This window comes from Eleginops maclovinus, chromosome 10, assembly GCF_036324505.1.
Source record: "Eleginops maclovinus isolate JMC-PN-2008 ecotype Puerto Natales chromosome 10, JC_Emac_rtc_rv5, whole genome shotgun sequence".
In the NCBI taxonomy this organism is placed as follows: domain Eukaryota; kingdom Metazoa; phylum Chordata; class Actinopteri; order Perciformes; family Eleginopidae; genus Eleginops; species Eleginops maclovinus.
This window is the reverse complement of record NC_086358.1, coordinates 1,315,600-1,329,523: the sequence shown is the minus strand read 5'-3', so window position 1 is coordinate 1,329,523 and position 13,924 is coordinate 1,315,600. Positions and strand designations below refer to the sequence as shown.

The 13,924-nt window shown below is 42.6% G+C and overlaps 1 protein-coding gene across 1 annotated transcript in view; it reads right to left on the bottom strand.

Annotated features, from left to right (window-relative positions):
- The window catches only part of itgb4 (integrin, beta 4), a 29,218-nt gene extending 18,506 nt beyond the window's left edge, over window positions 1-10,712 (bottom strand). The window contains 10 exon segments of the mRNA XM_063893103.1: window positions 333-455; window positions 554-643; window positions 1,188-1,451; window positions 3,400-3,571; window positions 4,753-4,849; window positions 5,204-5,408; window positions 5,820-5,921; window positions 6,449-6,531; window positions 7,219-7,298; window positions 10,415-10,712. Coding sequence (XP_063749173.1) covers window positions 333-455; window positions 554-643; window positions 1,188-1,451; window positions 3,400-3,571; window positions 4,753-4,849; window positions 5,204-5,408; window positions 5,820-5,921; window positions 6,449-6,531; window positions 7,219-7,291 — 1,209 coding nt within the window. The 5' untranslated portion in view covers window positions 7,292-7,298; window positions 10,415-10,712.
- Window positions 10,713-13,924: the final 3,212 nt, after the last annotated feature.

Genomic DNA, 13,924 nt, shown 5'->3' with positions numbered 1-13,924 from the left:
ACAAATATCTTCCTGTTTCAACGATAAACTGAGCAGATTTGGACATATATTTGGGTGCACATATTAAGCTAGTAAGAAGAAGGGATGATATCCAAATGAATATGAGTCTATGATAACAGAAGGAAGTAAAATAATCCCAGACGTCCCATGAGAGAGTTAAAAAGGGAGTTAAACATCACCCAAATCTAAAGTGTGTTAAAATATTGTTTGAAAACTGACCAATACTCAAAAGGAATAAATCCCACGGCTACCTTGATCAACGGACACGGTATTGAAATTGGGAGAAAAGGAGTAAGAAATGTGCTGAATTCACGTGTGGTTTTTCTGCTTACTATTGCTCCAGGCTGGAAAGCAAAGTCTCCATACTGTTTGACGACTCCACTGGTGTCCAGGAACCGCGTCTCAAAAGCCTTGGGTTTGTCCTGTGTACGGATGCTCGTCTTAGACCGGATATTCTGCAAGGGGCAGAGAGGATAAACGATCAGAACATGCACAGCACTGTGGCTCTACAGAGTCTCCTCCACCTTCCAACACTTGTAAGAAGACGTGGTACCTGGAAGGCGGTCTCCATGACTTGCAGGATATTGGATGAGTCTGCTTGCAGCTCACCGACTTCAGCGATGGGGAAATATGTTTGGAGTTTCTGCACAAAGACAGCATTGCAAAGGACAACCAGATAAGTCCATGATCTAAAACTCAACCGTCAGTTTTCAGAACCTATTGATCCGCGGGAGCACCTCTCGGCCACTGTACCGTTCTTCTGCAGAAGGTGGTTTTTAGGAAATAAAATATGGTAATAATAGCGTTTCTCAACTCTGTTTCCGTTTACCTCCACTCTACTGAGGGGCAGAGAGACATCTAAGAGACTTATTCCTCCAAACAAGAGATAACTCTCCTAAACATACAAAACACAACCTCATTGGTGGAGGTGTTTCGGATTTATGACACTTTATGATAAAACTCATACAAACCAAAAAAGAATGCAAGACTCAATGAAATCAATAACCAAACTATACAAACATCTGTTAAAACTGACAGTTTTTCTTCAAAGAAAGATGATAAAGAACAATCGTTTTCTGAGGTTAGCTGTGCAACATGAACTCCATTCTTCTGGGCACCATGTTTCTGTGAAACCCGCTAAAAACGACCCCATACGTGGAGGAGATAGAGCCTAGATAAGCCCCCACCTCGTAGTAGGACAAGGAGTGGTTTGTGACGGCGAAGATGGGGATGATGTTGTGTTTTCCCAGCAGGCGGACCAGCGTGGGAATGGACGGGTAATCCTGGTGAATGTCCTCGGTGTATTTGTTGTTTGAGTCGAGGTGGCACTGCTCGTCGTTTCGCTTCAGGATCCCCGACAGGACGTTGGCGCCGTCGGTCTCGTAGTGGAAGGCCGACTCGGTGGAGAAAACCAGCAGGTGAGTGCTGTGTTTGCGCCAGCCGATCCTCTCCTGGAAACAGTAAACCAGTACAGGGGGACAAGGGAGCGTCAAAAAAACGGTGGTTGGAAGAGATTACGGCTTTTTGTGGTTATTGATTTTTCTTTGTTAAGAATATTCTTGAATCTGCAATACTTTTTGGGCCACTTGGTGGCAGCAGAAACAGGATCCCAAAAACAACACTACCACATTATGAGCTTTTAAAAAACGGTTTCTCAGTTTGTGTCTCTTTGAGGTAGTGTTGTGTCTCTGTAGTGTTGTGTCTCTTTGAGGTAGTGTTGTGTCTCTGTAGTGTTGTGTCTTTGAGGTAGTGTTGTGTCTCTGTAGTGTTTTGTTTTTGAGGTAGTGTTGTGTCTGTAGTGTTTTGTCTTTGAGGTAGTGTTGTGTCTCTGTAGTGTTGTGTCTCTTTGAGGTAGTGTTGTGTCTGTAGTGTTTTGTCTTTGAGGTAGTGTTGTGTCTCTGTAGTGTTTTGTTTTTGAGGTAGTGTTGTGTCTCTGTAGTGTTTTGTTTTTGAGGTAGTGTTGTGTCTCTGTAGTGTTTTGTTTTTGAGGTAGTGTTGTGTCTGTAGTGTTTTGTCTTTGAGGTAGTGTTGTGTCTCTGTAGTGTTGTGTCTCTTTGAGGTAGTGTTGTGTGTCTGTAGTGTTTTGTCTTTGAGGTAGTGTTGTGTCTCTGTAGTGTTTTGTCTTTGAGGTAGTGTTGTGTCTGTAGTGTTTTGTCTTTGAGGTAGTGTTGTGTCTCTGTAGTGTTGTGTCTCTTTGAGGTAGTGTTGTGTGTCTGTAGTGTTTTGTCTTTGAGGTAGTGTTGTGTCTCTGTAGTGTTTTGTCTTTGAGGTAGTGTTGTGTCTGTAGTGTTTTGTTTTTGAGGTAGTGTTGTGTCTCTGTAGTGTTTTGTTTTTGAGGTAGTGTTGTGTCTCTGTAGTGTTTTGTCTTTGAGGTAGTGTTGTGTCTCTGTAGTGTTTTGTTTTTGAGGTAGTGTTGTGTCTCTGTAGTGTTTTGTCTTTGAGGTAGTGTTGTGTCTCTGTAGTGTTTTGTCTTTGAGGTAGTGTTGTGTCTCTGTAGTGTTTTGTTTTTGAGGTAGTGTTGTGTCTCTGTAGTGTTTTGTTTTTGAGGTAGTGTTGTGTCTCTGTAGTGTTTTGTTTTGGAGGTAGTGTTGTGTCTCTGTAGTGTTTTGTCTTTGAGGTAGTGTTGTGTCTCTGTAGTGTTTTGTCTTTGAGGTAGTGTTGTGTCTCTGTAGTGTTTTGTTTTTGAGGTAGTGTTGTGTCTCTGTAGTGTTTTGTTTTGGAGGTAGTGTTGTGTCTCTGTAGTGTTTTGTTTTTGAGGTAGTGTTGTGTCTCTGTAGTGTTTTGTCTTTGAGGTAGTGTTGTGTCTGTAGTGTTTTGTTTTTGAGGTAGTGTTGTGTCTCTGTAGTGTTTTGTCTTTGAGGTAGTGTTGTGTCTCTGTAGTGTTTTGTCTTTGAGGTAGTGTTGTGTCTCTGTAGTGTTTTGTTTTTGAGGTAGTGTTGTGTCTCTGTAGTGTTTTGTCTTTGAGGTAGTGTTGTGTCTCTGTAGTGTTTTGTCTTTGAGGTAGTGTTGTGTCTCTGTAGTGTTTTGTCTTTGAGGTAGTGTTGTGTCTCTGTAGTGTTTTGTCTTTGAGGTAGTGTTGTGTCTCTGTAGTGTTTTGTTTTGAGGTAGTGTTGTGTCTCTGCCTTTTGTGTCTTTATGTAGGGTTTTCTTCTTGGTGGTCATTTTTCTGTCTTGTTGTAGTGATTTTGTCTCTCATTAGTTATTTGTGTTGTCCTTTTCAAGTTAAATACTTCATTACTGATAAAATGTGTCGATCTTTTCCCTGTGATGTAATATGGTCTGACGTTTACAGAGAATCAAAAGGCACCTCCAAGCCTCTGTTTATGGAGAGATGTATGCATGTAATGGGCAAATGTATTCAGAGCAACACGTGTTCTGTATTTGAGTCTTCTTACTAACCGTACAAACTGCTGCCTGCAGTATGGCGTCAAAACCTCCTTCAGGAGGGTCCAGGTTTCCAGAAATCCTCTCCTTCTGGAGCTCATTGATGAAGAAATCCGGGTCGCTCGTTAGCTTGATGACGTTTTCGAAAGCGAACGGAGGGTCGCTTTCCGGCCATGGCTTCTTTAGTCTGAGAGGAGGGACATTAAGACATTTAGATTGAACTACCCTTTGTATAGAGTGGCGAAGGTATGTGGTATTTCTGTGTTGGACCTTGAAGGCAGCATCTCCCTGGTGTAATGGGATCTTTGACCTTGGGTTTTGATTATTGCAGAAAATAATCTCAACGTTACATGATACTTTCAGCAGGATCATCTCCACATTAACTACAGGAACTACAGCACGGTCACATGTCTTCACGTCACCACCGCTAAGCTAAAGGAGGCTAATGTTGGGCTATAAAGGAACTACAGCACGGTCACATGACTTCACGTCACCACCGCTAAGCTAAAGGAGGCTAATGTTGGGCTATAAAGGAACTACAGCACGGTCACATGACTTCACATCACCACCGCTAACCCTAAAGGAGGCTAATGTTGGGCTATAAAGGAACTACAGCACGGTCACATGACCTCACACACCACCGCTAAGCTAAAGGAGGCTAATGTTGGGCTATAAAGGAACTACAGCACGGTCACATGACTTCACATCACCACCGCTAAGCTAAAGGAGGCTAATGTTGGGCTATAAAGGAACTACAGCACGGTCACATGACCTCACACACCACCGCTAAGCTAAAGGAGGCTAATGTTGGGCTATAGAGGATCTACAGCACGGTCACATGACTTCAAGTCTCCACCGCTAAGCTAAAGGAGGCTAATGTTGGGCTATAAAGGAACTACAGCACGGTCACATGACCTCACGTCTCCACCGCTAAGCTAAAGGAGGCTAATGTTGGGCTATAAAGGAACTACAGCACGGTCACATGACCTCACGTCTCCACCGCTAAGCTAAAGGAGGCTAATGTTGGGCTATAAAGGAACTACAGCACGGTCACATGACTTCACGTCTCCACCGCTAAGCTAAAGGAGGCTAATGTTGGGCGTGATGACGTTTAGTCGTCTGATTTAGACACTTTTTTAACTCACCAGAGGGGTATTTACTGACGTATTTTATGTCTTAGAACAAACATTTTCTAAACCACATTTTCATTTTATTTCAGGCTTCTAACAAAAACACAATTCAAAGACACATTGACTTCCAGAAGAGGGAACAGGAAGTGTTAAAATGCTGACTCGTCTCATGGTTTCAGGACTCATTCCTGCTTTGTTTTTATGCCTAAAAGTGTTCAAGTCAGAATGTTGTCCTTACTTGTCTGGTCTCATGTCCGTCTGCGGCTCGATCACTTTGTCCACAAACTTCCCAAACCCAATGGTGTAGTTATCGGACAGCGTCTGAACCACTTCAGCTACAGAGGGAAAACACCGTCAGTATTACAGTTTCTCTGGCAGTCATCACAAAATGTTTCCAGAGGTGGAACAGTTCAGATTCTTATTAACAAACTGTGAAAATACTCAATTTCAGGGTAAAGTTCTGCATTCTTCCAAAATGGTTGTATTTGAGAGTGTTTTCCTTAGTGTGGTGTTGGAAAATGTGATTGCATAAAGTAACTCCTCTACATCTGTAAAATAAATGGTGTGGAGTACAAATGTAGTAGAGTAAAGTAGTATACACTCCCAGTACAAAGCACTGTTACCTCAAAATGTGTACTTAAGTACAGCACTAAATGTACATTGACCAAAAGACAACATGCATTGCTCACCCAGCTTTTTGCCCATCTTCTTCAAGTTGTCTAAATCGTCCTTCATGGAGTTGGAGAAGTCCATGAGAATATACAGATCCAGAGGACCTTTAGTCGGAGCAAACACCTCCACATTCACATCCTTCTCCTCGCCTGGTAGGAAACTCATGCTCATCATCTGAGGAGAAACCTGAGACTGGCTGAGCATCATGTTGATCGCCTGGTTCTGAGGAGAGACAACGCAAAGGGAGTTGAGATAATTGGGACTTATTCTGGAATATCTGGGAAGGTCCTTCTTATGCAGAGGCAAAGAAAGGCCACCAGACATCTTTGAACTTCCTTTAGGAGCCTTCCAGTGGGGGATGGATAGGTATTAGATGTCTTGCGAGTAAGGTTGAAAGGCTATTAGGTCCGCTTTGAGCCTGAGCAAAGACAGCTGAGGGAGGCTAAATACTGCAGTCATTGGGCTCTACAAGAGTTACCTCAGACTGAGTGAAAACTGAAGTCCAGTAGTCGTGCAGAGACGTACACGGACAGAACATATGCACATGGTTTGCAGGTGTTGAAGATGGAGGGTGAGTTATGATTTCCTACTTTAACAAGAACTTATAAAAGGAGGAATGATTGTGACACTTACTCTTTCAGTCTTCTTGCTGCTTTTAGCGGTGATGACCTGACTGCCGCTGCAGCCGTGAGCCTGTATGTTGGCTTCCAGGTCACAGCGGGGCCAGTTGAACGCCTGCGGAAACAGGAAGGGTTTTTATGTGATTTACAAAGTGAGTCAGTGAATTCTGGGCATTGGAAATGTTAGCATAGCTTAGCATCCAACAAATGACGGGAGTTTCACCCAGGAGAGGAGTTTGTGTCCAACCGCTAAGATTTGTCCCGCCCCTTAGCCTATCATGTCCAATGTGGTGGATCGTAGCCAATAAGAGAGTGAGGGTTACATAGTGACATCAGAAGTAAACAAAGGGGTCCAATTGTAGTGTGTGATAGAGGGCTATTTAAATACATTTGATTTGATTCAAACTTTTTGTTGAGAGGAATTAGAAATAACTTTTTAACTGAATAACAGAAGTGGATGATGAAACACTTTTTTAAGCTAATCATTTTAGAGCATTGCGCCAGCGAGATGAACGTAGATACAGTCAAAAGCATGGGGCGCGGAAAAGGAACGGCAGGCAGCATCTCTCTGTGATGAACGCCACATGATGTTCAGGATCGACAGATTTCAGTCCAGCTTTTTATTGTTGTTTTAGCCTTTACCTCATCAGAGCAGTATGCACAGCCCACCCCCGCCTGCAGGCACTCGGAGCAGGTTTTGTCTCTGGCTTCGAAACAGTAGTTCTCTGGAGGAGAGACAAAAAAAATGAGATTCAAACCCAGAAAGCATCGCTAGCATACCTGCGGTAACACACAGCAGACTCTGGCACGACGTCTCGTCTCATCCTGACAGCGCTTCAAATGAAAAGCAAAGGTAACCCTAACCCTCCTGATCTTTGTAAGTATATCTGAACTGATTAGGATAAGACAGGTAGAAAATAAATAGTACTCTCTGAACATCTCCAAAACACAAACATGAATAATTGTTAGCAAACTTTACAATGGAGGCTAATATCTGTAGATAAAATAACATTGAGTCGTATAATTAATATCTTAATATCTTTTGAGTATTTTGATGTATTTTTAAATATATAATAATAAGAATATTTTTGTGCAAGCAGAGTCATTGTATTTCGTAGATCGTATTATGTAGATTCTTTTCTTATTTTCAAAAACGTTTTGTTCAATTTAATTGCATTGCACTATTTTATTTGATTTATTTAACACTTTGAATCCTTCAGGGATCAATTTTGGGTTTTAAATGAGAAACTGTGTCTTTACCAGTTTCTTTCATATCAGTATTTAGTTGTACTTCAAAAACAAAAATGTATTTACCACTCACAAAAGTAATACTTATAATATAAACACAAGGACAAAGTGTTATTGCAGTGAAACAAAAACAGGCGTGTTTAATAACGTGTTTTTTCTCTCACCTTGAGCCTGACAGCAGGACAGCAGCACGGCTAACAGCCCGAGCTGCAAGAGATGCAACGACCATCTCCCCATCTCCTTCCTGCAACACAAAGAAACACCTTCACACAAAAATCTCCTGCTGCAGAGAGAGGAAGACCTTCCCCTCCGGAGAGACGAAGGTGTAACTTAAACCACCTGTACGTTCCCTCAGAAAGACACTGTGTACTTTCAGAGACAACAAGCAGTCTACTTTAAAGAGTCCTCTCCTGCTGATGTTCAGGTGTATATCAGTATGTAGTCTCTCTACTTTAAAGAGTCCTCTCCTGCTGATGTTCAGGTGTATATCAGTATGTAGTGTCTCTACTTTAAAGAGTCCTATCCTGCTGATGTTCAGGTGTATATCAGTATGTAGTGTCTCTACTTTAAAGAGTCCTATCCTGCTGATGTTCAGGTGTATATCAGTATGTAGTGTCTCTACTTTAAAGAGTCCTCTCCTGCTGATGTTCAGGTGTATATCAGTATGTAGAGTCTCTACTTTAAAGAGTCCTCTCCTGCTGATGTTCAGGTGTATATCAGTATGTAGAGTCTCTACTTTAAAGAGTCCTCTCCTGCTGATGTTCAGGTGTATATCAGTATGTAGTGTCTCTACTTTAAAGAGTCCTATCCTGCTGATGTTCAGGTGTATATCAGTATGTAGTGTCTTACTTTAAAGAGTCCTCTCCTGCTGATGTTCAGGTGTATATCAGTATGTAGTGTCTCTACTTTAAAGAGTCCTATCCTGCTGATGTTCAGGTGTATATCAGTATGTAGTGTCTCTACTTTAAAGAGTCCTCTCCTGCTGATGTTCAGGTGTATATCAGTATGTAGCGTCTCTACTTTAAAGAGTCCTCTCCTGCTGATGTTCAGGTGTATATCAGTATGTAGAGTCTCTACTTTAAAGAGTCCTCTCCTGCTGATGTTCAGGTGTATATCAGTATGTAGTGTCTCTACTTTAAAGAGTCCTCTGCTGCTGATGTTCAGGTGTATATCAGTATGTAGAGTCTCTACTTTAAAGAGTCCTCTCCTGCTGATGTTCAGGTGTATATCAGTATGTAGTGTCTCTACTTTAAAGAGTCCTCTCCTGCTGATGTTCAGGTGTATATCAGTACGTAGTGTCTCTACTTTAAAGAGTCCTCTCCTGCTGATGTTCAGGTGTATATCAGTATGTAGAGTCTCTACTTTAAAGAGTCCTCTCCTGCTGATGTTCAGGTGTATATCAGTATGTAGAGTCTCTACTTTAAAGAGTCCTCTCCTGCTGATGTTCAGGTGTATATCAGTATGTAGTGTCTCTACTTTAAAGAGTCCTCTCCTGCTGATGTTCAGGGCGGCTCTGTTGTCATTGCTCAGCCGCTTACAGATGTCCCGCCCCTTAGCCTTTGACGTACAATGTGTTGGAGCGGCAGCCAATAGGAGCGTGAGACATAAATGTTTATTAATCATCAGCAGGAAGACTGAAAACTACAGACCAGATGTTCATAAGATTTGATGGACAGGTGAGTTATGGACCAAGGATGATCCTATAAAATGTGGTGCCAAACTACCAGGTGGCTACAAGCATTTGTTTTTGGCGCCATAACAAGAGACACAATTTGGACTTAGCGATGTCCTTGAAATGAACCACCAATCATCCATTGTAATCCACTGCAATAAAATCCATTTACCTCCATTATCTGGTTGTAAAGATTGTCTGTTTGAACACAAATATCTCCACATTTGGGAAAAATAATGGCTAAAAACCTCATATTTTTACCTCCGTTGAAGAAGCCACATTTTCAGTCTGTTTTGTTTATTATTAAGCAAGATTAGGGAAAAGATACTGGGCCGTAAAGTATAACCTGGTCTTTATACCTTCACATTATTGTTGGCTAAGTTACACATTTCATAAAATGTCCAACTACTTGGACTATAACTAGAGAAAAGTTGGGGAAAACTGGCCAAAGATCTCTTCTTTTTTACCTCCTGAAAGGGACGTCGTGTTTTTGGTTTGTTGTTTGTCTGTAAACAGGATGGAGCAAAAACATTCGATTGGATCAGACATTGTGAAACGGCAGCTCAGTAAACACACTTTGTGGGTTAGGAGTCCTATTCTCAAATTATAACAGGACTACTCTCTTATACCTGCGGTTTCAAATTGCCGTACAATCTGCTCCTATCAGATGACCAATTTCCGATAAAGAGCCTGTTGAGGCATGATAAGAAAATGATGGAAAACCAAAACAGGGTGGGACCTGGACATCTTCCAGACTGCATGCTGTGCAGATGCTCCGTAAAATCAACCTTCATAATTATATTCTGATGTCTTACAGGAGGATCTGCTGGACAGGAAGCTGCAGAAAGGACTCCGACTGAAAGGCAGAAAGAAGTGAACAAAGGGAACGACTATGTGCTACGAAATGTCTCCGTGGGCAGATAACCAATTATGTGTCACCCCCTAAAAAAGATGATCTGTGTTTGCAGGATTTACAACTTGACGGAGGAATTTCTCCTCGAGGCGAGAAAAAGGCCCTTCCGAAGTGTAAAAACACGAGCTCAAAAACACACGGGAAAAACACCTTAGCACCTCGCTGTGAGCTGGCTACAGGTGTGTGTGTGTGTGTGTGTGTGTGGGTGTGGGTGTGGGTGGTGTCACAAATCATTGACCGAGGGGTAAAAAGAAAAACACACTCATCCTTCTCGCTCAGAAACCAAAAGGCGTGCAGGCGTTTATGACACTGACATTAAACTTGGAGACACAAATTACAGTTTGCTGGAGACAGAAAATAGATCTGAGTCACACACTCCTCTCCGTGGCACAAACAGACAGCACATTTCTGCACAGCTCAGAGCCATAATCATTTCCAAACATACCTGGGAAACCCCAGCTTTTGCAGCTCGTTTTCTCACGATTTCAAGATTTTCAAACTACTTTTCTTTGAACACTAGTCCATGTTTTTGATGCAGAAATAAACAACAGATTCAAGAAGAAACAGCTACATCCAAATCTGTTCAAGCTTGCAAATGTAAAACCACATATAAATGTTAAATAACCCCCTGGTTTATAGCCATACACCTTGCTCTGAAGTCTCCCAGTAGAACCAGCAGAATAATCAGTGCGTGTGTTGCAAGGACTAAGAAAAACGTGGGAAACAATGGAGAAATGTAGAGCCAGGACACAAAGAAACTACTGATCAAACAAACCTCTCACTGCGCCCAGTCCCAGTCCAAAGTCCAACAATAAATAAGAAAGAAAAACTCCCGACTCCTTCCCGCTTCGTTTGACCCGAGAGTTCAGGGGGAAAGTTTGTATCCAGCTGCAAAATAAAAGCGTCCTTCCAGTCCGACTTCAAGACCTCCTCCTCTCTTGTCTCTGTCTTGCTGTACAATCCGGTCTGGTTAAATATTGACTTATTTGTCCTCAGCTGAGTGTGTGTCTGCAGGAGTCTCTAAGAGGTATGAGAGTCTGAGTGAATGTGTGTGTGTGTGCTGTGACTTGATCCCTCCTTTATCTTCACACACACACACACACACACACACACTCTCTCTCTCTCCCTCACACTCTCTCTCTCTCACACACACTCTCCCTTCCTCTTGCAGGTGAGTATCCATGACAGAGAGGTTAACTCCCTTCCTGTACCTCTGTCTCTTCCCCACCCTAAAGTTGAAAGCTCCACACCTAAACCCCCCCCCCCCCTCCCTGCTGCATTCCTCCCAGGCACAAGTTCACCTGTGTGGGCATGAGAAGTGGGGAGGCGGCCCCTCCCTGCATGGCCTCCTCCCAAACTCTCTGGGGAGTGGCAGGCACAGAACACTGCCTGCAGGCGGTGGGAAACTGCTGTCTGCCATTTCACAACCGAGCCTGAGCACTTTATACCCGCCAGACGTTTTATCTGAGCATCATGGTTGCCACATCTCCATTCTCCCATTGCTGCAGGTAGAGTCACTTCCTGTGGTCCAAGATGTGAAGCACTGGTTGACTCAGGAAAAGGTTGGGAGGGCATGGGAGCGAGCAAACTTTAAGGAGTGTCCTCCAAGGTGAGCCTCATGCAGAGAAGAAAGTGGGATTTCAGTAAAGAAAATGGAGTGCAATGAGCTCTAAGGAAGACGATGAGGAGTCTTTGAAGTGGAGAGGAACTGTCCTCTATTGTTCCTTTCTGGTGTAGAAAACATGACGCAGTGCCCTCTAGGGAGATCTTCCAGAGGAGAAAACGTTAGGAGGTCCAGTTGAAGGTGCACTTCCAGTGGAGAAAATGTGATGAAGTACCTTTTGTTTCTGACAGTGGAGAAAACAAGATAAAGAGACCTCCAAGAGTCCCCTTCCAGTGGAGAAAGCGGTATGCAGGGTGCCCGTCGAATACAGAAACCATGATCAGGTGAAGAAAACTAGGTGAAACGCCCTCTTATATTCCCTTCTGGTTAAAAACCCTCTAAAATCTATGGTAAATATGTGGTTTTAAACTGCGTAAGAAGTCACTTTACGACAGCTCATTAAAATGAATCTCTGAATCATTTGGGATATTTTACGTACACTCAGCTAAATATGTAATACAGGTCCAGTCATTGTACACACTCTAACACAGAAATGTCCCAGCTTTAAAACAAAGTGTTGAAGGCCTCTCCCTGTCGGACGCCCCAGCGACAGAAGGAGTCTCCCTCTCCACTGTACCAACCACACTGGGATATCTGAGCAGCTCCCAGCAACCAGATCTGCTGCAACACAAAGGCCCACTTCTTTAGAGGAGAACAAAACCTCTACCCCCCCCCCCCCACCCTGGCTTTCTGGGCTGACACTTTGGCAGCGGTGCCGGTCTAAACAGCTGAGGGAGTGGCCCACCTACCGTTGACTTTCACTCATTTGTGCAAGAGACTTAAAGACTGATCTGAGCTTTAGTAATCAGAGGCAGGGCGCAGACTTCCAGCAGTGGCCCTTTATAAACGTTGGGTCTGTTGTGTTACACGGCGAACACTTTTAGTCTATCCTTTATAAATCCTTAAGATGCATCCTAAAGCAGCAGTTTTTCCAAAATCCAAATCTAGTTTATCACCAATTTGCTTTGTTGGATATGTAAACACGGGAAGAGAAATTAAGAAAATGATATAAAAGAGAAATAAGCAACATTATGAACATTACTATGAGTATAATGACAATCTGACAACGTTCACTACAAAATAGTGAAGTTAATAACTCAGAAATAAAACATATTGACATTTAATTCAAATTAAAAGGGATTTTTCCCTGAAATGTCGAATAAAAACGGATTAAATAATCCTCACTGCTGATGCACTCACACAACCCTGATTCCCTGCAATATATTTAAAGGGAAAGCTGGCACAGTGAGACAGTATTGACTAAACGTCGACAAATGCAAATAAACGGTGATTAATGTAGAAATATTGATTTTCATTTTCATTATAGAGCATACAGCAAACGTTCTCACTATGTGTTCAACTTTTGCAATCAGTGCATGCAGCAAAGAGCCCAACTCAGAAGACTTTGTAGAAAAAAGCTCAATTAAAGGCTGGTAGCTACACTCTGGAACACCTTTATTTAATGTGAAAGTGAAAATAAGTAATATTATAGTAATATAAGAATGAATCTGAATATAGGATCTCACACAGAGCACAGTAAGGACCCGCTGCAGCGATCTCAGCATCTGTTATCGGCAGAACAATTAAAGCGTACTCACTGTAACCTGGTGTCATTCGCAGAACAGCAGCTGTGAGGAAACAAAATCCATCCAAGAAAAGCATGCACTTGTTTCTGCAGAGGAGAGGTGTCCCCTTGCAGCGCCTCCTCAGACTGCAGCCTGTGCCCCCCCCCCCCGCCCCGCTCATTTACAGGACAAAAAGGGCACTTTTTGGATCAGTGGGTTCATTCAGCGCATGTAATGGCGTCTCTTTTTTTTCGCCACCAATAAATCTGCCACAGTGTGCAGCAAGGGGGAGAGAACAGGGTGAGGAGTGAACACACGGGGGAGAATAATAACAAAAACACAACAAATACACTGCAAACATTTAAGGGTTTATTCGGTTCAAATGATGGTACGTGTTCAAGTGGTTAGGAGCAAGTAGTGTAGTATCAGGATGTTAGCAGAGGAGGAGAAGTACTCAGATCTGGTACTTGAGTAAAGTAGAAGTACTCAGATCTTGAACTTGAGTAAAAGTAGAAGTACTCAGATCTTGAACTTGAGTAAAGTAGAAGTACTCAGGTCTTGTACTTGAGTAAAAGTAGAAGTACTCAGATCTTGAACTTGAGTAAAAGTAGAAGTACTCAGGTCTTGTACTTGAGTAAAGTAGAAGTACTCAGATCATGTACTTGAGTAAAGTAGAAGTACTCAGGTCTTGTACTTGAGTAAAAGTAGAAGTACTCAGGTCTTGTACTTGAGTAAAGTAGAAGTACTCAGGTGTTGTTCTTTAGTAAAAGTAGAAGTACCAGAGTGTAGGAATACTCTGTTACAGTAAAAGTAGAAAGTATTCTCCTCAAAATGTACTTAAAGTTTTCACTAACACTGCGCCCACATTCCCCATCTTACTGTGGAAAACAACATGTGCAGATTGTGAAAGTAAACAACATTTTAATTACTCACTGTCCACTTTAACCCCGGGTGGAGCTTCAGAAGCATGATGACCCCTGAACGCATCGCTGATAGGAGCCAGATGGAGTCCAAACCTCCACCTGGACCACACAGGCACACCCTGAGAAAAGGTGTG